Source organism: Setaria italica, chromosome IX (genome assembly GCF_000263155.2).
Source record: "Setaria italica strain Yugu1 chromosome IX, Setaria_italica_v2.0, whole genome shotgun sequence".
NCBI classification, from domain to species: domain Eukaryota; kingdom Viridiplantae; phylum Streptophyta; class Magnoliopsida; order Poales; family Poaceae; genus Setaria; species Setaria italica.
The window spans coordinates 48647103-48668956 of record NC_028458.1 but is presented as its reverse complement, the minus strand read 5'-3'; the positions used below and the strand labels follow the sequence as shown (position 1 = coordinate 48668956).

The 21854-nt window shown below is 46.1% G+C and overlaps 1 protein-coding gene across 1 annotated transcript; it reads left to right on the top strand.

Annotated features, from left to right (window-relative positions):
• Positions 1-11681: 11681 nt before the first annotated feature.
• On the top strand, positions 11682-12964 carry LOC101764593. Its single transcript, XM_004984593.4, has 2 exons — positions 11682-12184; positions 12641-12964. Coding segments are annotated over exons 1-2 (390 nt in total). The 5' UTR covers positions 11682-11795; the 3' UTR covers positions 12642-12964.
• The last annotated feature ends 8890 nt before the right edge of the window (positions 12965-21854 follow it).

The window sequence follows — 21854 nt, the reverse complement described above, 5'->3', positions numbered from 1 at the left end:
AACAATCTTAATCTGAATTCGACTTTTCCTTTTGAGTATCTTGTTGTCAAGCGTCAGTGAACGTACTGCGCATTTTTCGTGTGTTTTTCATAGTCTCAACTCGCAAGTTTGAATTCTCCCGTCATTTGACATCAGAGCATCTGTATTCACTCATGGAGACCTTCAGCCTCTCCCTTAGGTCGATTTTTCCCCCCTCGTGCACGCCAGTCTTGCTTTCCTGAACGTAGTATGCTGTATTGCTGTATGCCCCTATGTGCGCTTGTGGAGTTGTGGTTAGTTTGTCAGGCTGTATGAATAGCTTCATGGCCCAAATATTGTTGAAGCAGAAGCAGCTGGAATAGGTCTATAACCTGAACTGTTCTCAGTAAGGATGGTCCTCGGCTATGCTTGGTTCCTGCTAGACTGTCTGGTCCCAAACTCCCGATAGCTAGTGTTTTAAGGCATGGTGTTGTGTCTCGTGGATCTGCAGAGCCCTTCACGGCTACTGCCACATCAGGACGTCAGGTGCATGCTGAATGCTTAAAGGCCTTGCCTGATTGTTCCTCTTCGTCCGGGCTGCGATCTCTGCTGTCGATTCTTGCCGGTTTGAGCATGCCTGTCGCCCCTACAGGCTCCAGCTCTTTTGCTCCCGGCTGGCGAACCGGATGACGTGGACCTGGGACCCGCTTGACAGTTAGCGCTGAAATTTCACGTAGACTACAGCGACTGCACTTAATTTGACCTCGGCCATGTGCTAGGTCAGAGATGTGCTCGTTTCTTGTCAGTATTGGCACAGCTAATAATGCGCTCAGCTGAATAAATCAGAGTTGTTTGGCGAATGGCTCATAGAGTCATAGTTATGTGGTGGCAAGCTTCGGAGGATTCGTAATACAAACACGTTCAAAACTCGTATGTCAAACAGCGGGTACGGTAGAACGGGCGGCTACAACCCTGGGAGGTCCCCGTCCTCGTGCTGCCACACTTTCCACGGCGGGGAAGTTCAGAAATGAGCCCACATGCTGGAAGGCCATTATCATTTCATTTGCGTGCTTATCAGAAGGTCGCACGGCAGGGCGCGCACATGTAAACACTAAGACAACGTGTGAACTCTGCGAGGACGGAACGGAATCAGCCAGGTCACAGCCACAGCCACACAAGGGTCGCACATGGAAAGGAGGAACGAGGAAGGATCCCCTCCTTTCCCTGATCTAGTACTGATGCCACCCCCTTATTAACTGGTGATTGAGTGTCTCGAGGACCCCGAGCCGGTGGATTAGGTGATGATCGCCGATCTGGCTCCTGATGGTCAAAGTGGAAACCTGGTCCAACAAGCCAATCATCCAGATTCCAGGGCCCTGATGCAGTTTCGATACTTTGGCACTATGTGTATACCAGTTTATCAACTCCTTTCCTTTTTTTTTCTTTTTTAGAGAGGAGTTATCATCAACTTACTATAACGTGTATAATGTACGTAGCGCTGATGTTGTGGTTGTTGGGAGCATAAAATCGTACTAGTGTAATTTGGTGGCACTAAACGGTGAAGAGTTGTATAGCTTTGCCACTGAGCATCACCTTCTTGCATTGTGCCTTTCGGGCTTCGGGGCATGCTTGGAGCACGGGAACCTCATTGAAATTATTTTTTTTTCCAAATCTATTACTATCATTTTTTTAAAAAAAAATTCTAGTACTATCAATTCAATCGTGTAGGATTCAGGAAGGAAAATTCCCATTCAAAACATGACCTTTCTTGTGCTGTGAACCGAAAGGCAAGGAAAAAGCCACACCACAAAGGTGCATCCAGCTAGGCATAGGCGACTATTCACTATTGTTTGACTGCTGAATAGATAGCTGTACCCCCGTACTTTGCTCACCTCACCTCACCTCTGGTGCCAGACATACGCAAAGCTGCAGAAAGTGCCACGCCAGGGTCACGTCCCGTCTTACTCTGCCTAGAGGAGAGCAAAGAATACAATGCGTTGCGACTTGCGAGGACAGAGAACACCAACGCCTTCCCGTGACGTGGTTACTCGTAACGACCCGGCTAATTCCATCACCGTAATGCACCGTCACCGTGCAAAAGGAGGGGGGAGAAGCAAAGATTTTGTACTGGCAATAACCGCTGATGCGTGGCATGATGCATGATGCTGAGGTGATAAATCAATGGCCGCCGATGCAGCTTCCCATCACTGCTGAAGTGCTGATGCTATTGCCGTCTCCAGGCTAGCTGACCGATGAACTGCTTCCGGCTTGCTCTGTGGAAGTGGAAGCACATCGGAAAATGCCGATGTCTTGGTGCTCCCTCGGCGGCGTTGAATTTCCTGAGCGATCCATGGTCGGCAGGACCGGTGCTCCTCCTGCTTTCCTGTAGCCTCGTAGGCTTTATAGAGTGGGACAATGCTTTTTCCGGGGCTACGCTACGCTGGGTGGAGGCCGAGTCCGTTAGCCTCAAACTTTGCTCGTTCTGTACTCTTATGGGTCTTGTTTTGTTGTCCTGAATTTGGGTGTCCAAAATTACTATTGTAGCACTGTAGCACACTGTAGCGTTTCGTTTGTATTTGTAAATTATTGTTTAAATATTGACTAATTATGCTCAAAAGATTCGTCTCGCAAAGTACAATAAAATTGTACAATTAGTTTTTGATTTCGTCTACATTTAATATTCCATGCATGTACCGCAAGTTTGATATGATGGGAAATCTTCTTTTTGCATAGTATCGAAATTGGGAGTTTGGTTAAACTAAACAAGACCTTGGTTTCGGTGATCACTGCGCTCGGAAAGAGTCGTCTGGTGGGTTTCGCTCTTGATGGAGCGACGCCGCGACGGAGTGCACTCGTTTGGTAGGTTTGGTCCATCGAAATAGCAAGTTCGGTGGCACAATTGTTCCGTTGAGACATGCCACTTGCGAATGCGAAGCCTTGGCATGTTGAAAGTCTCGATTCTAGCTTGTGGCTTGCAGCCTTGCAGGCTTGGTGCGTTCAGCTCATAAGTTGGAGGAAAGACCGAAAGGGCCTCACGTATGTTGCCGAAGAAGTGCTTTTCACGTGCCTTGGCTGCTTCTATCATCACTATATGTCTCTAGTTGGCATGGGAACGCAGGACACATGTAACCCATCTTGCAACGTACTCCCTCCGTTCCAAATTATAGACTGTTTAGATAAGATTATATCTAAATACATAACAAAGTCTATGAATCTCAAAAAATCAAAACGACCTATAATTTGGGACGAAGGGAGTAAAATTTACCATATACTCATAGTATAACATGTCAAGTGATTGTACCTATTAGCGCTAAAGATCGGTCGATGATCCTCAGCGTCGGATACACGACCCGGGAGAATCTGCTTAACTCCTGTTCGGGTTATCGCCCTGGTGCGGTTCGCGCGGCGTGCCAGTCAATCTAACCTGTTGATTGACAAGGAAATAAAAGTATTAAATTCCAAGAGTTTCGATCGGCTAGAGTTCCGATCTATCTTCAACAGCGTGTTGGCGAATCGGCCAATTTACTGTAGAGGTAATCAACTATAAAACAGTCGATACCGCGTAGTGATCGTAAAGAAAAGCTACTAGAGCAAACTGAACAACGCTAGGAAAACAACACATGGGACAGATCTAATCGGTTGTATGATAATCAAAGGAAGAAAGCAATAAAAGCCGACAGTTCGTATCTCAAGCTGGATAACTGGTGATAAAAACTAAAATAACAGGTAGAACCTACGATTCTAGTTGATATCGATAACTAGTGAATAAATCCAAACGAAACAACAGCGATGCGCCCGAAGTTAAAGCTTAGATATTACTCGATAAACGGAACTTACACAATCGGCCGGAGATCGTGTCGATGCAGCCCTGCCAATCCGTACGAACTCGTGAAAGAAAAAGGTATGTTGGCGAAGTCGCCGATTTGAAAGTAAAGTACGAAGAAAAAGTAGATTGGTTGTATTGATTGATGTTGTTTTTACAAATCTCCAGAGGCAGTTATTTATAACCTGTTACAACTGATTTCCTAACCGACTAGATTCTATCTCTAATTTTAAATGATAACAAATATTTAGAAACACAACTCGCATCAGAGTTGGTTATCATATCCCCACGGGCCAATCTCTTTCTTCAGCTATCTTTTTCCATGGCCCACCTTAGGCCCATACTGGCCAAGCCGCTCCAGCTTCCAATCGGCCGACATTCACCGACCCTTTTTGGCAATGGGCCGAAATACTGTTAATTCAATCGGTCGATTCCCAACTGTAGCTTTTAGCTTGCCGCATCGGCCAGTCTTTTCCTTCCTTGACGCTGATTCAAAACACGTGTCAAAATCCGGCGTCAACAGTACCGTAATTGTAATATCATGACTTTAGGGTGACGCTGATTCAAAACACGTGTCAAAATCCGGCGTCAACAGTACCGTAATTGTAATATCATGACTTTAGGGTTGTAATTAACGGTTTCTCCTAAACCGTCTCATTTTTTACTCCACGACTAAAAGGTGAGACAATTACTATTTATTCATCATACATAGTGAATACTTGATCACGGGACATTTGAGCCGTTTTGAATAAAGTCATGGTTGAACACCTCTATATGACTTCATCTCTCTTACTAATTTTAAGGGACAAATACAATACTAGATGGGGCCAAAGCACCCCTTTCGGGCCTCCTGTGCAAATGTGATTTGGTGACGACAGGTCCGTATGTAATTTGCTTAATTGCTTTGTTACGTAAACATGAGAGGTGTCTACTTAAGTGTTTACATAATTGACAATAATGTCCAACGTACAAACTTTTTACAGACGGAAAATTGTCAAATACCATCTCTATATCTTGTTTGAAGTTTGAGGTTCTTCTCATAAGCCGTTTTATTGCAAAAGCTCACACTCTACTCTATTTTGTTGTAAAAATCACATAGTGGGCAAACGTCTAACCGGTTCTGTTCATTCCAAGGTACCGAGTTAAGCTTTATTCAAATGCTTGGATTAGGATTTTTCGTTAAGATGTATTTTTTTTTTTTGCAAAGATCATAGCTTCTGTGTGACAACCGTTTAAGCTCCATCAACGATTCTTTCTGGTGTAATCTTCAAAATGTGTATAGGACTAATTTCTTGGAAGTGTACAGTTTCGATAAAGACTATTCTGGCTGCTCCAAATTGATGAAAATATACGGAGTCGAGTTAGCATGTGCACACTATGGTTTTTTCAACATAATATGGGTGGACATTTGCAATAAATAGTTTACAAGGAAATTATTGAACCCGAAGTGCGGAAGTGGCATACGAGGTGGTTTTTTAACAAGGTTGCTAATTGATAACAGTTTTTTAACACTAAGGGGGTGTTTGGGAAACACCTGTTAAAGTTTAACACCTGTCACATCGGATGTTTGGATGCTAATTAGGAGTACTAAACATAAGCTAATTACAAAACTAATTGCACAGATGGAGTATAATTCGCGAGACGAATCTATTAAGCCTAATTAGTCCATGATTTGACAATGTGGTGCTACAGTAACCATTTGCTAATGATGGATTAATTAGGCTTAATAGATTCGTCTCGCGAATTAGCACAAGGTTCTGCAATTAGTTTTATAATTAGCTCATGTTTAGTCCTCCTAATTAGCATCCAAACATCCGATGTGACACTGTTAAAGTTTAGCACCTCGTATCCAAACAGCCCCTAAGAGAGTGAAAACGTGTCTCTCGACCTTTCCCCTTGCTACGATACAAGAGGGCGAAAGTGAGGCGACTCACCGTTCGGCGCCGCTTTTGCCGGCTCTCCATCACATCTGCCAGCCTTTTTGGAGTCGCCGCGTCGGAGGTGACGGAGAGCTGGGGATCTGATGACAGGGCTTGTTTAGTTGTCAAAATTTAGAGTGCCATAATTACTGTGCCAGCACTGTAGCACACTGTAGCGTTTCGTTTGTATTTGTGAATTATTGTCCAAACATTGACTAATTAGGCTCAAAAGATTCATCTCGCAAAGTACAACAAAACTGTGCAATTAATTTTTAATTTTGTCTACATTTAGTACTCCAGGCATGTACCGCAAGTTTGATGTGATGGAGAATCCTCTTTTTGCATAGTGCCAAAATTGGGAGTTGAGGGTGAACTAGGGCTAGTTTCCCGTTCGAAGTCGGTGCTGGATTGGGGCTTTTGTCTCCTAAGCTTCGGGTCCGATGAGCGCTTGGATGGCTCCTACTCCCGCGGCTGCGTGGTGTGCAGCTTTGGCGTCGTAGTGGGTGAGAGCTCCTCCAACATCGCTGCGAAGACAGAGTGAGTTTACTTCCCCATACTTTTTTGCGAAAGGGTGAGTTTACTTCCCCATACTTTTTTGCGAAAGGGTGAAGGTCTTAATCCTGTTTGGTTCCTTAAGTCCTGGACTAAAGTTTAGTCTCCTATCCTGTTTAAATTCAGGAATTAAAATCCATTAATGCAGATGAACAAAGACGATATTATCTCTAATCAATGCACATGGGACTGGGAGGGTTCGGGACGGGTGGGAATGGGCAATAAATGAGGGGCAGGAGTGTTTTCCAGTACTTTTAGTCTACTTTAATCTACCCCACTTGGACTAGAGGACTAAAGGGTTTAGTCCACATTTTAGTCCACATGTTTAGCACTTTAAGGACTAAAAGGGGTCAATATGGATGGACTAAAGTTTAATCCATAGTAACCAAACAACGCCTTATCGGTAACGGGGACTGCTTTTCTGGTTGTCGATTCTTTCACCGACGCGCGGCGGATCTGAGCTCCTCTTTTGCTTCCTGGCGTTGAGTGACCGTTGGGTGGCCGATGCTGGGGTTGTTTGGATACTCGGATCTAAACTTTAGTTCTTATCACATCCGATGTTTCACACTAGGAGTATTAAATATAGTCTAATGATAAAACTAATTGCATAAATAAGGGCTAATTCGCGAGATGAATCTTTAAGCCTAATTAGTCCATGATTAGCCCATGTGATGCTACAGTAAATATGTGCTAATTATGAAATAATTAGGCTTAATAGATTCGTCTCGCGAATTAGCCCTCATTTATGTAATTAGTTTTATAATTAGTTTACGTTTAATCTTTAATCTTTCTAATTTGTATCAAACATTTGATGTGATCCGAGTAAAAAACTAAAAATTAGTTTATATGGATCAAACAACCGATAGATGCGTCCTGACGTCCGGGCGCTAGCTCATGCGGCAATTCCAAGGCTTCGAGTCCTCCTGCATCATGGGGGAAGACGGAGCTTTCCTGGTGCCGGTGTGCGCCGTTAGCGGCCAGGATCGAGGATGACAGTGCGAGAGAAAGTTTAATAACGCAGCTAGCAAGCGGGCTGCAAGATTTCTCTCACTTTTTTTTTAGCTCACTCGTACAATGGTTAGCTCTTCACCATTAATATATGGCCCACAAGTCATTCTCACAAAGTTTCTTGATTCCTGTGTCCAAGTCGGTTGTAAGCTTATAGCCTGCTTCTTCTCTCTCACCTCTTCTCTCTCCTCCACGTCAGCATTCAGCCAGCTTACAGCCCCTTATTATACTTGCTCTGAAGCTACTGGAAGCTGGGGTTGTGTTTTGTAATTTTAAGTTTCTTCAACGTTTTGCAGTCCCACCCTAATTCAGTGATTAGGATAGTTTCTACTCCCTGGATAGTAGGATCAACTCCAAAATTGCAGAGATCAAGGAGTACATTAATTACTGCGTGCTTCGTGTAACGTTGCTTCGTTCCCATCTCGGAATAATTGCATGAAACGTTGCTCCGTCCCGCGCCGTTAGACCGAGTCGCGCGCATTTTCTTCCGAGCCCGTGGTCTTTCCAGCTTCCATGCATGTAGCCGCGCGCATTTTTTCTTCCAGTCTTCACGCCTGCATGCAGATGCAAATCTTACCCGCGCGGCCCGCTAATTTTTTCGGCATGCATCTACGCCCGTGTTAATTTTTTAGCTGCTGGCGCTTAACTAATATGGCGCGTATGAAAAATATTTTGGCAAGTGGTGCCACTAATGGCTCATTTGTGCTCCTATAAATAGGCAATGCTTATGCACGGCTGACAGCACATTCCTTTCTGTAATCTTCCTTCTTTGTTTGAACACCATGCATGGTTTAGATTTGAACGAGCCTATCAACTGGGATGAGATTGAGGAATTTGAGGGAGACGTACATGATTTGAGCTATGATTATGTTTGGGACTCCGGCAACGGAGGTAATCACTGAGAGTTTTCTTTTTCTATATATTTTCATTGTACGAGCTGTGTACTTAATGGCAATGATACAGCTGACGACGACGATGACGACAACGATGGCCAAGATGAAGGTGACCACAGCACAGTTGATGGCGACGATGAAGCAGTCTATGGAGACGTCATGGTTGAACCTGAAGCGGGCAGCGGTGCACACATCCTGTAGCAAGTTGAAGGGGAATCCGTGCAGCAAGTTGAAGAAGCAGATGTCGTGCCTCAAGCAGACGCCGGAGATGAAGCTGATGCTGTGGCATTCGACTTAGGTACTCCATCGCAAACCATGTTCTATTTTTCAAATGAGCCGAAGCTTTCTGCATGCAAACCTTGAATGAACAGTCCCATGCAAACCATGTTTATTTCTTCTTTATGTAGGCACTCCTGCCAATATCAAGAGGAGGCGGTACTACCCTCGTGATATAAAAAGAATCCTGTATGCGATGTGCTTAGAAAGATCAGCTCCAGGCATGATGAAGGAGGGAGTGACGAAATCCGTTGCTAGTGATATAGGGGTGTCGTTGAGAGTTGTCCAGCGTGTATAGCTAGATGCAAAAACTGGTGGTGGAATTTCAACTTTTGATCCCAATAAGAAAAAAATTGTGATGGTAAAAAACTTCCATTTAACCCAGATGTCATCAAAGATGTGCTACTTAGACAGCGTCATACTATTCGTGACCTAGCCAGTGCCTTGCATATGTCAAGGAGCACATTGCATAGGCGTCTAAAAGAAGGAAAGTTTAGGTGCCATACAAATGCCATAAAGTTCACTTTAACTGAACAAAACATGAAGGAACATGTGCAATTTTTCACACAAATGCTTGACAGCCATAGAATACCAGATGACCCAACATTCAAATCTTTGTACAATGTTATTTACATAGAGGAGAAATGGTTTTATAGGACAAAGAAAACTAAATTTATTACTTGGTGCCGGGCGAACAGATCCCTCTAAGAGCCGTGAAGAGCAAAAATTTCATTGAGAAGGTGATGTTTCTAGGTGTGACAGCCCGCTCGGGTTTGAGAATGGTGTATGCACATTTGATGATAAAATAGGAATTTTTCCCTTCACTAAATTGGAGCCGGCCAAGAAAAGAAGTCCCAATAGGCTGAGAGGTATGAAATTTAATTTTGTTTACTTAGGAGCAACTACCAATACTTATAGCAACTCTACTAATCTTGGTTACTCTACTTGCATGGTTGCATATAGGAACCTTGGAGCTCAAGGCCGTGACATCGGTCACGAGGGAAACTATCCGTAAGTTTCTGATCGAAAAGGTCTTGCCTGCCATCAAAGAAAAATGGCTTGCTGAAGAACGAGGGCGTCCAATATTCATTCAACAAGACAACGCGAAGACGCATATTGCAGTTGATGATCTGGATTTTTGCCGTGTTGCACAAGAAGATGGGTGGGATATAAGGTTGATGTGTGAGCCACCTAATTCTCCAGATCTTAATGTTTTGGATCTAGATTTTTTTACAGCCTTGCAGGCATTGTTTGAAAAATCATCTCTGTCAAACATCCAAGAAATTGAGGTTAATGTGATTAAAGCCTGTCTAGAACATCCGGTGGATGGACATGTCAAATGATGTGTTCCTTACACTACAAGCATGGATGAGGGAGATAATGCTTGCAAAAGGAGGGCAACATTATGCAATTCTGCATTTGAAGAAGGGAACACTGGAGAGAATTGGTCAACTTCCAGTAAGGCTGCAAGTAGATAAGGAAATTTATGAGGATGCAGTGCATTTCATCACTGCATAGCTTATAGAATGTCCCTTTTTGTTTGATCTTCAACAAACTAAATTGCATGTAACCGATTATATCATGTGACCATTTAGATCATTCATGCAATTCAGGAAAACTAGGAAACCAAATTTTGTACATCATAGGAAAGATGATTGCAAGGCCTTCTCATTTTTCCCTTTCTTTTTCTCTATCGGTAGCAACAGCTGCAGCAACGCTAGCTTCTTCCTCGACATCCTCAAATGAGTCCGGAACATAGATGTCGCCGGCCAGTGAGTCAGGGACGTACCAAATGCTGTCAAAGTCGGCGCCATGATCAACATCGGTCTTGATCGCGAGTGGACGACCTCCAGATTCACCATTGGCTTGCTACTGGATGGAGACGACATCTTCATAATTTTCCTTCGCCAGCTGCCGCGCGCGGATGGCACGGACACGAAATGCTCAAGCGCGGCAGAACTCTAGCTGCGCTTCCGTTGCATGCATCGGGCGCGCATGCATCGGGCACTCACGACTTGCTGCTTCGCCGCCCGTCCTTGAGTCTTCTCCAGCGCGATTTCTTCCATCACCACCACATGCAAGGAAAGTGCGAGAGAGAGGTGAGGTGGTAGTCATGATAGATGCTTGCAAGGAAAGTACTACTCGGGGTGCATATGTACTCGGTTGACGGCCTGGCCGCGAGAGTAATGTCCCTATTCCAACGGAAGGCGAGTGCTACAATGCGTCCAGCAATTAATCCGCACGCAGAGTGACGGCGCATGCGGAGCCTTAGGTAGTGTTTGGTTACTTAATGAAGTGGAACATGTATAGAATGGTTCACCTAGATAGGATGATCCTAAATGATATGATACAAGTTGGATGTTGGGTTGTCTGAATGGGATGGTAAATGGTTTTATTTGGTTGCTTGAATAGAATGATACAGGACGCTACAAGATCATGTTTGGTTGCCTGAATGAATCAGGGTTAGGTGTTGGAGGGGAGGCAGGTGGTGAAAAAATTCGTGCACCTTGGTCCTAGATGGGTTCGTTCGTTGGATTTTACTACACGAGACGATTTAGGATTGCATAAGAATATTCTTGGAATCTGGATGAGTCTATCCTGCACCGTTCGGTTCAATTCGATCAACCAAACGTGCTGACCGTTTCAGATTCAGCACAGACTCACATAAGTACCGGTTCATACAACGAACCAAACATTACCTTAGAGTCCAGCGCTTAGTATCCTGAGACAGTTCATAAAAGTGGTTACGCCTACTATCCCAAGACGGAGGGAGTATAACATTAAATAGCATGCCATGCAAGTAAAAGAGTGATGTTGCATGAGTTAATGGAGGGAGAGAAGGAAACTATTTCTCATGCAAGAAATCATGTCTACACACAAACCAAAAAATAGGGAAGGGGGATTGGAGAGGAAAGGAGAGAGAAGAGAGGAGATTGGTTGATATTTATTTGAAGAAATCATTTATTATCAATATAGTTTTATATCTAATATCTATATAACATGGTATGTATAGAAACTATGTGGTAAACTATATCTAGTGTCTACAGTAGAACTACGTGGTATGTGGTGATGTCTTGGGTTCGAACATCATTTTAGGACCGATGGCAGTAAAAGCACCGCAGCCCTTAAAGCCATCAAAGCTTAATTAAACGGGGTTTGTTAATTGAAGCACAAAATCGGAACTCGCCCGCACCGCAAGTCACCAGCCACTGCTACATCAACAGCGCCCAAGAAAAATCAAAACGGAAAAAACGGGCAGCGGCGTTCCTCTCTCTCTCTCTCTCTCCCCCCACCCGCAAGCGTCACGCCGCGACGAGACTCCCACGCAGTCCGCCCCGCGTCGTCTCGTCTCGCTCTCGCCTCGCGATGGCCGCCGCCGACTACGACCGCGCGTACCGCCCCTACGCCGCCCCGGCCCCCGCCCCCGCCCCCGCCCCCGCCCCCGCCGGCGAGTACGACCGCCCCTACCGCAACGAGGTCGTGCCCTACGGCGACCGCCGCCTCGACATCGTCGTCAAGCCGCCCGCCAGGTCGCCGCCGCCGCCGCTGCCGGCGTCCACCAGGAGCGGCGGCGGGGGCGGGAGCGGGGGCGGAGGGGTTGGGGGTTCGGCGTGGTGCTTCAGCGACCCGGAGATGAAGAGGCGGCGGCGGGTGGCGAGCTACAAGGCCTACTCGGTGGAGGGCAAGGTCAAGGCGTCGCTCCGCAGGGGGTTCCGCTGGATCAAGGCCAAGTGCTCCGAGCTCATCCATGGCTGGTACGGATCGCGCCTTCCTCTTCTTTTTCCTTTTCCCCGCTTCTCGGGTACTCCGCTCTCCTTCTCGATATTTTCAGACATGAAACGGCCTTTCTTTGGGTCCGAATCACGGGAGCTGTCCTTCAGTTGGGCAATGGATTCCGCTCAACAAGTTCAGTTCTTACAGAAAGTTTCAATCCTTCCTTTTCACTGTTTGTATGGAGTATTGGTACGATTCATTGCCATTGTCCTTGTGCCTCTCCTCATCATACATCGTTGCTTCCAAAAGTGGTTAGAGAACTCACTAGTACATAGGACAGATCTCTAGCAAATCACGAGCTCGTAAGCAAAATATGTCATCCTTTTTCCCTCCCTTTTAAGCAACCACATAGTGCTAGTTCATTCATCTGATGAAGTGATGATCTATGATTTCCTTTTCTCTCCTCTAATTTCACATTTGTTATTCTTCTTTTCCAGAGCCCGGGATCTCGTTGTAATTCTATTGGGATGGTGGAAAGATGCTGCAACAAAGTGCAAGGGGATGGGTGTTGGCCTGGGTGTATTTTGCTAATTCGCTCCCAAATGCGGAAGAAGATTTGTTCGTGAGATTGTGTAGGGAACTCATTCATGCTGCCCCTGGTTAAAAGTGGTTATAGGAAAGAATTCAAATGAGCTCTCCTGAGACTGCTTGTTATTGCCTGCTAATTAGCCCCCTAATTTGTTCAAAAATGTTTGAAGACCTGAATCCTGAAAAAGGAAATCCTCTGCATGACATGATACTAGTACAGTAGACCAGTATTACTACCTCTCTAATAATTCTTCCCTCATGCTCATGTGCAATTTGGTGGCTAGTCAAGAAAATACAGATCAGCGTGCTACAGCTGTTGCTTCCTTTCTTCCTGATAGGCAAATCCCAAGGACAGTAGCTGCTCTTGCAAATTTCCCAGCCGGCCTTTCATGCATTTATGTGGATGAGGAAAGGTCCAGTTTTTTTTTTCAGCACCCTATGATAGAAACATGATCACCTGGATCATGGGAGGAAAAGAGACCCCGCATTGGCTTTCTTTTCCGTGGTCTGAATGGAAAAGACCCACCTATTACTGGTGCTTAGGCTTAGTTTCAGTCATAGGCTGGGTAATCATGCGGACTCCAGCACAAGTGGACATGTTGCATATTCTTCGGTAAACTTGTTTGCTATTTCTGTCTTAACTCCCAGAGGTTGACAAATGACACTCGATCATGTTACCCCTGCGTGTCACCGTCGTGTTTGGATGTTTAAAAAGTTCTCCAGCAAATTTAGCTACCTGACGTGTTTAATCCAGTGTACCTGCCGAGACAACTTTGTGATATCACCTCATCTGAAGTCAGTGGAGTGCACACGCAAGGAACACTGCCGCAGTGCCGCACCCGCACCACGGCCTCCCACATGATTTCAGCAACACAGGTGGTGTTCCTGGCCGCGCGGGTCGGTGCATCATGAGGCGGCGAAAATTCAGCGTCCGGCCACGGTGGGCAGGCCTCAAACCCGCGTCCGCGCACGTCTGGAGTGAGCTGTCCGCCGCGGGACCTGGAGGCCGAGGTTCTCTCGGCGTTTTCCCGGGGTCGTGCCGTGACGCTGCCTGCTAGAAACCAGGTCAGGACCCAGCCGGAGATACGATGACTCTGTATACCGCAGCCGGTGCAGCAGCATGTGCCACACCCTCGTCGTCGCCTGCTCGCCTTGGCAGGACGGTTAGCAGGTTTCGGCCGACGGGCTCGGTTACAAACCCTCAGTTTTTCTGGGACATGGAAATTGACGATTGTACTCATATTTACTGCTATTGGTGCCTATGGGAAGATTTTATCTTTCCCGGATGAAGCTCACGAACTGTTGCCTGCGGAGGTCATATTATTCCGACGCACCTGACCTGATCTACTAAAAACGTACAAGTTTGCATTTGCATGCGTCCATCAAATTGGAGAAATTATGTTTTTTTAGACCAATTGGAGAAATTATGTTTTTTTTAAGGGTACAACAAGGACGCACACAACTAACGCACTCCACACTCACACTACACGCAGGCGCGTCCATACACACGCTTATGGAAGAGATTGGGAGGCCTAAACCTGCGGTGCACGGGAAACAACAATACCACCTACGCGTACGCGTGTGTGTCTCCTAGCGAACTTAGGACTAATCCTAAACACAACTGGGGGAAAAACCTCGGTGAAGCACCTAGATCCGATTTCAGGGACCCAACCCGGGTGGGCTGGGCGAACACCCTCGCCAGGAGCCACCCGAGCTATACGCTCGGTTTTCAATTGGAGAAATTATGTGTTAAGGCAGGTTTGGGACGGCTATGCTCCAACACCCGTGAAGGAATATTGGTCCAACATAGGCCCATGCAGGGATTCTCATCAAAAGAGAGCCACGACTGCCCCCAAAAAAGCCCAAGTGGAAGTGGAACAAAACAGATCGGCCTGTTTGCAGAAACTGTTCCAAAACGCCTGATTGCTTCATTCGGCCCACTCGTTCACCGTCGTCACACTGCTACTTTCTGGCGGGCGTGCTTCGTTCTCCCCGCCGCCGCTTCGCCTGGCGCAACCCTAGCCGCCGCCGCCGCCCGGCGTTCTGCAGGTGCTCCTCCCGCGGGCCACCGTACGCAGGAGCCCCCTGAAGCCACCCACGCGTGCCCGGCCTCCACGACCCATGTCGGCGAACCCCTCCCGCCACTCTGTAGCAGCCAGCAGCCTCCCAACGACCGCCTCCCTCTTCATCTCTCTCGAGGCGCCTCACTCCCAGCCTAAGCGCAAGGTAAGCATTTGTACCACCATCTCCATCCTCACCTGTTGATCTATTGCCACGATCGTGCTCCGTTTTTGCAATGCTTGTGCTCTGTTGATCTGTTGCCTTGATTCTGGTCTCTAACCACATGGTTCGTGCTTGTGTGTTTGTTACTGTATAATAAAGTTGCTGCAGCTTGTGTTCGTGTATATACTGGTTTCCTGAACTTGTTCAGTTCAACTGTCAGGTAGTGCTTTCTTGATTCAGTATAAAAATATAAATGGGATTTAGTGTTGTGATTGTACTTGCAGCCATGATTTTCATGATTTTAAATAGAGAATGTTTACATCTTACTGTTGAATGTTGACACAGGGTAAGGTAGAATAGTAGAAACTAATTCTATCGGATAGTGTTGGCAGAAATTTTACTAGCCATGCTTGCTTGCTGGTCAGAAAGGCACTTCAGTCCACTTGTTGATTGTTGTCTGTCACTCTGTCTTACTCATTGGATTAATCACTGCTAATAGTTAGGTTTGCCTCATTGTTTGTGAGACAGCAGATGGATGGTAGTCCTTTCGATAAAGCCAATTGGGACACCTTTCACAATAGAGTGTTCTGCGAGTTATGTCTCGCCATTTATTTGACTCATGGCCACCATCTAAGCAGTGACGCTATTTGTAATCCAAGCTGTAAACTGTCCAGGCAGTATGAGATGTACGTAATTTTCATTTTGACGTTGAACCAAAATGTTCAAGAATTAGGAATGAACATATGCCAACATTTAACAATTGAAATGAAATTAAATCTCTACCAATAAAAAGATATCAAGGGGGCGTCGACACCTGACCATGGTTCTGCCCCCCGCGTGGGTCTGCCTGCCCCTCCGTGCGTGCCTCTCTTGATAGCAAGCCCACATCAGAGAGAGAAGGGGGGGGGGGCAAGAGAAATCGTTGACAGACCTAGAGACGTGTGCTAACACGCGGTTCCACGCTCGAGCAGGCCCTACCAATGCATCTTCTCCGTGCTGAGCAGCCCAGCGGGAGAATGAAGAGAAGGGCGGGCGGAGCTCGGCTCGGGCCACGGACATCGGTGCAGCCGTGGGCGGAGCGGGGAGCGCAGGCGAGAATGCGGGTGAGCCTTGGCGCCGCCACGGCTGGGCGAGACGGGATGGCCACCGCTGGTGTGGGTGGAGCCGGTCCCAAGCCTTGCGGCCTCGACCGCCGCCAGCTCGTGGGGAGGACAACGTGGCCGGAGCTCGGTTGCCACGCGGTGGGCTTCGCCGCATGCCGCTTGAGCTCTGTCGTGCTGCGTGCTGATTTCGCCGCTCTACCGAGCCGTGTGGCGAGCAAGCATGGCAGGCGTGGCCTCGATCTGGAGCTCGCGTGTGCCTGCGCGGGACAGACCGGCAGCGGCATACGAATCAGCGCGACGACAAGACGTGCGGTTGAGCAACCCTAGGGCTGGAGTGAAGCAGACGCGAGGCCGGTGAGGCGCAACGGCGGGGCTGGAGCAGCAGAGATGAGGTGCAGCGGCGGGGCCATAGCAGCGGAGATGCGCGCGTGGAGGCGAGGCTAGAGCATCTCCTGGTGTAGAGAAGACAGTAGAGATGCGGAGCGGCGGTGGAGCAGTAGTTGAGGCGCAGCTGAAGCCCTACAGTAGCGACGAGCAACAGCACGAGCGGTGGTCGCGGAGCAACGGCGGCAGCTGCGTGGTGGAGAAGCCGTAGCACCCGTGGGCAGCAGCAAGAAATGAACGGATAAGGAAGAAAGGCTGGAAGAAAAAAAAGCAAAAAAGAAAGGAGAGAAATGCGTGTAAAAAAGAAGAAGGATCGGATGAGAAGAAAAGAAAGAGAAAACAAAAGATCGTGCGGGTGGCGGCTCACCTTGGCCGTCGGCCCTGGGGCCGCGCGGGTGGGGCAGCAGCACAACCTTACCCCTGCGTGTGTCGCCATTGCAGCATAATTTCGTTATGAGTTGTTTGTTGATTGTTGGATTAATAATTTTTACTGCCCGTTGCAACGCACGGGCCATTACCTAGTGAGCATTAAATTATTTAGAGGTACTACAGAGATTGCTCAGCAAAAAGGACAATCCGACCCTCCCACAATCTAGGATGCCAGCAGCCTCAGCTGAATACAATCCAGCTTCTAAAGATCTGCATTCTGGAAGCTGCCTTTTGTAATCGCAAGCTTAAACAAACAGGGTCTTAGTTATGTTGTCCGTCCCCTCCCTCTACTGGCATTCGATTGACTTGAACATTGGAGGTCCATCTTGTGCGCTCCTCTTTTGTTTGTATAAGGAACCCTAGATTTCCTGGGTGGATTTCCCCCCCTGTTTTAGAGTTACTTGTTCTTGGAGATCTCTTGCCCTGCTACGAGCAATCAAATTTCATTTTTATGTCTCTTGTCAGTTACGTACTGATGTTATCGATGCATAGTTGAGTGGCAAACCCATTCATGGTTCTGGTTCGGTTGTGTAGACAAGATCGACTGATCTCAGTTCACGCCATAGGACTTGGGACTTGAAGTGGGGATTCAGTTCAACTGAACCCGCATGTCCAGCACTAAGTCCATCCCTGCCGTATCAATTGATCTCCCATGGCTAACACCAGAAATTTTTGGAGCATGTTTCTCAATGAACACTTGTTCTGATTTGTGAGCCAATCACTTGATTTTTGGTGTTGTGCCGCTGTAGCTTCCTACCACAATTGCAAACTTAGATTTTAAAAAACACGTTGCTAAAACTCTTTTCCCTTTTAGAATCGAGTTAATGAAATTCTCTTAGCGTCGTCATGCTCTGTTTGATTCTTGAATTGCCCCTGCGCTTTGCTGGGATGGTTATCCTTTTTTTAAATGGTTAAAGTAAAATGTTTCAGAATATTTCAGTATTTAACTATATAAGGTAAACTTCTATGCTTATTTATTGTGATTTCTTTTAAAGGGTATTGATTATGTTTAATTGTTTATAGACTTCAAACAAAAGATTATATTTTGGCAATATAACATTATAAAGAATAAAGAGCAATGCTTTGTTATCCTCAGTTATGCATTGGGTTGTACCTTAGGATGTTGTGGCCTTGCCTGATCACCCTTTTCCGTTCCAATTTTTTTTCAGTTACCTTATGATGTTTCAAAATGTTGTAGCGGGATCACCATTTGCAAGTAGTTTAGTTTGATCCCTAGATGACGTGGGTATTTAGCTCCTTCTGTACTTCGTTCTATACTCAAATGGAAATCTAAAAATTCATGTGTATTTGATCCCCAATCCTGCACTTGATAACACTCTGTAGTGTTCTTTGCAAGAAGAAAAATATATAGAATGTCACAGCCATATAGAATCCCTTTTACACTTCAGTCCTCAGTTACTTGTACTATTCTAGATACAGCAGGTAGAATCAACACTTTGAAAGGTGTGAGTAGTGTGTTCCACAAATGTTAAAACTTTGGCACCTAGAATTTAAAGATAACGGTGGAGGATATTCTAGAACATCTCTGAAGTTGTGCTCAGCTTTAGTAGAAATTGTATATTAGCTTATCATTAGTTGCATTCAGTACTGTGGCCTTCTCTGTTTATATATTTTTTGAGGTGATATGTACTAGTAATACATCTTTCTGCCTTGCTTTTTGCATACCAGGTAACACAATGAAGGTCAAGATTCTTCAGTGGCATGCAGTCGCTTCTTGGACGTGGGATGCGCAAGATGAGACATGTGGCATATGCAGGATGGCATTTGACGGCTGCTGCCCTGACTGTAAGTTTCCTGGTGACGATTGCCCGCTCATCTGGGGTGCCTGCAACCATGCTTATCATCTTCACTGCATACTGAAGTGGGTCAATTCTCAAACATCTACACCCCTTTGCCCCATGTGCCGTAGAGAGTGGCAGTTTAAGGGCTAAGGCACAATGCCGCATCTGGAGCTGTATTATCACCAAGTGGCTTTCATTTCTCCTTGCCTCCTTGGAGAACGCTGTATTGTTTGCTGAAAAGTACAAATCCTGATTGCCAGCACCTGCTTTAAGTATCCCTGTGTATGCTTCTGAGTTTGTGACCAAGCAAGTGAAGTGATAAATTTTCTAAAGGCTGAGGTCCCTTATCTTATCGCAGGTTTGTTTGTTCTTATTGTTTATCTTCTGTAGAATTCTAGGTGTCAAGTGCAAACCGCTGCTAAGCAGTTGGTTGAACTGTGTTCTGGTAGAGTAGCTTAGGTACTTCATAACAAGCAGGAAAGGATTCCACATGTAAACCAAAGCAAAGCAGTTGACTGAATGCTGTTCTGGTGGAGTAGTTTAGGTGCTACATAAGAGGTTAGCAACAAGCAGGAAACTGTATATAGCCTCTCATACTTTTATCTCTGTTCTGTACTTCCACCACAATAGCGATCCATCAATTAGAAGGTCTCAGTCATAATATCAACTTTAAGGAGTGCGTGCTAGATCATATTCTGGAAAAGGAGTATCTGAAACTGAAACATATTAGTAACGGTGCTTGCAAGTTTCTCCTATTGTGGTAGGTTGTACCATCTGTTCCTCAAATTGTGTTTGTTCTAGTTTGTTACATACTTCTGTTTTTTTCCCATACTAATGTAGCAATGGTGTAATATGCCAGTATGCCACTAATAAAAACTTAAGTGCATGAAGTTTCATGGATTGACTGTTAATTCTTACTGTACTAACATGTCAACATTGCTCGCTATCTAGCTTTAATCTGGATAGATTGAATTGATAATTGAGTTATGTCTGGCCTTTTTACAGACGTTTTTACATGGTTTGGGTTCCTTGTGATTGGAATTCTAGTTGGTACAAGTGCATTTAGACTTGTTACATAAGCTTCCTAAAATTTGCTCACTTGTTCGTGGGAGCGGGAGTATGGCAACTCCACGCCCTGAGTTTTCCATTCTGGTTATCCAATTCTAGGCACAGTGCACCTCCAATAAAATAGTTGAACTCATTCTCTAGGCTCAATGCACCTCCAATAAAATAGTTGAACTCATTCTCTCATTCTGACATGATAACTTTTGTACTACTGTATGGCTGGTAGGTGCCTTCCTTAGGAATACATTTCTTGCCATCCGAAAGTAAATGTATAGTTTTTCTTTGCAGAATCTGCCCCGGAATTGTTTTCCTTTTCTAGTGAGCAAGCTGGCACAAAGTTTAAATTGTTAGGGAAAATGCTATTTCAGACACAATTTTAGACTCAATATTTTTTGGCATCAAGCAAGCCTTGCTTTTGCGTGCCAATGATCTGGGACATCCAGACTGGATCTTGACTTTTCCAAGGTCCTTTGACCTGAATCTATTTCGTGTAGATGCGCTGCAGTGTGCTGTGCTGTCCCAGTTTGTTGGGTGTGTGCAGGGCAACCCTCTCCTTCCATTGCGTGGCCGCTACTTCTTTTGATGCTAAGCCGTCGATGCTTGTCGGGCTGATGGCACGTTAGCAACTGAGAAATACTGCTATATTATCTCCAAATGATTGTTGACAGCAGTGGCCTTAATTCTAAGTACCAGGGTTACCGTTAGCCTGTATTATTGCTCCTTTTGCAGATTTGCCTTGTTACAACGCTCCAAAGTTCAGGTGAAGTGTACTTTAGTTGAGCCCTTGAGCCTTAGCACAAAAGCAACCTGGGTGTTTCTGAATGTGACAACAAGGTGTGTTTGTGAGGAGCAGTTTGGTAGTATGTGCATGACAGCACTCCTTGGGTCGACTATATGTTTTCCAGCTTGTGACTACTGTTTCTGTCTGTCAGCCTGGGGATACCATGTGAGGGTTTGGCCCCAGAGATCAGAGGCGTATAAGATATTTGTTCCTTCCCGGTGTTCATGCTTACCTGAAATTTCTTGGGAAGCTTCCTGCTAAGCCTCGTTTTGTAATTATTTGCTAAGCATGTTCATGTTCGTAATTTTATGCAACACTGTCGAGTGTCTTCCATAGTTTAACTTTGTAATTTCTATGCAATGTTGTCGCCATTTCCAGACGTCGCAAGGTTATGCATGCATCCTAGCAGAATGAACATCTTCGCGCATTTGAGCGCTCATTGGAATACACATTTCACATGTACTGATAGTCTGATACAGTTTGAATGGAACCTTCTTTTTGGTATTATTAGATCTTGGGACCTTGAAGTTGAATCATCGAAGCGCTAAACAACGCTGTTTCCGTTCTGCTCGGCACACAGGATTGCTGGAGGCTGCAGCTGTTGGCCTGCGCTGCATATCATAGGTTGCCTGCTGCTGCTTGTGCTAGACTGCAATGTTGTTGTCCTTCGTGGTCCTGAAGCAGCTATCCGCCGCGGAAATTACGCTGGTTGTTGACATCGCAGGTCTTCGTACGCGGTTCACGTCTCAATAAAGAAACCACGTAGGCACGTAGTACCTGCCGCCCCGAAATGAGCAGGCGAGCAGCTGACCACCAGGATGGGGGTCGCGAAAAAACTTGAGGATCTGGAGAAAGGGTGAATGTGCATTTCATCCTCCAAAATATTAGGACACGTTTGACGACGGGATCGCGTATGTGAATACGTGATCTTCCCGCCATGCTGCAGCTCAGGAAGAAAACCGTGAGTGAAATCATTTCAGCTCGCAAAGTCGCAACACGCCGGTCGTCTGACTTTGCACCGCAGCTCAGAATTGGCTGTGAACGAAGTACTGGAACTGGTTACCAGGCACGTTACAGTGAAGCAAGCGCGAAGCAGCCCGGTAGGACCTTAGGAGTTAGTGGGCAGGAGCAATGCACTGGGCCGATCTCTGATCAGTGTCGTCGATCTGAATCGTGTGTGCAGGCCGGATGTACGGCGCGCGCGAAACGAGACAAAATGATCAAACGAAGGACGCGGACGGGCGGTCACCCGGACGAAAACCGTGTGGGGAAAACGAAAACGACTGCAACCTCAGGAGGAAAACCCAGGATCAGCAGCCGATCAGGAATCCGCTCG

Coding starts and splice junctions, on each gene's coding strand:
- LOC101764593 (XM_004984593.4), top strand. CDS start 11,796: ATGGCCGCCGCCGACTACGACCGCGCGTACCGCCCCTACGCCGCCCCG.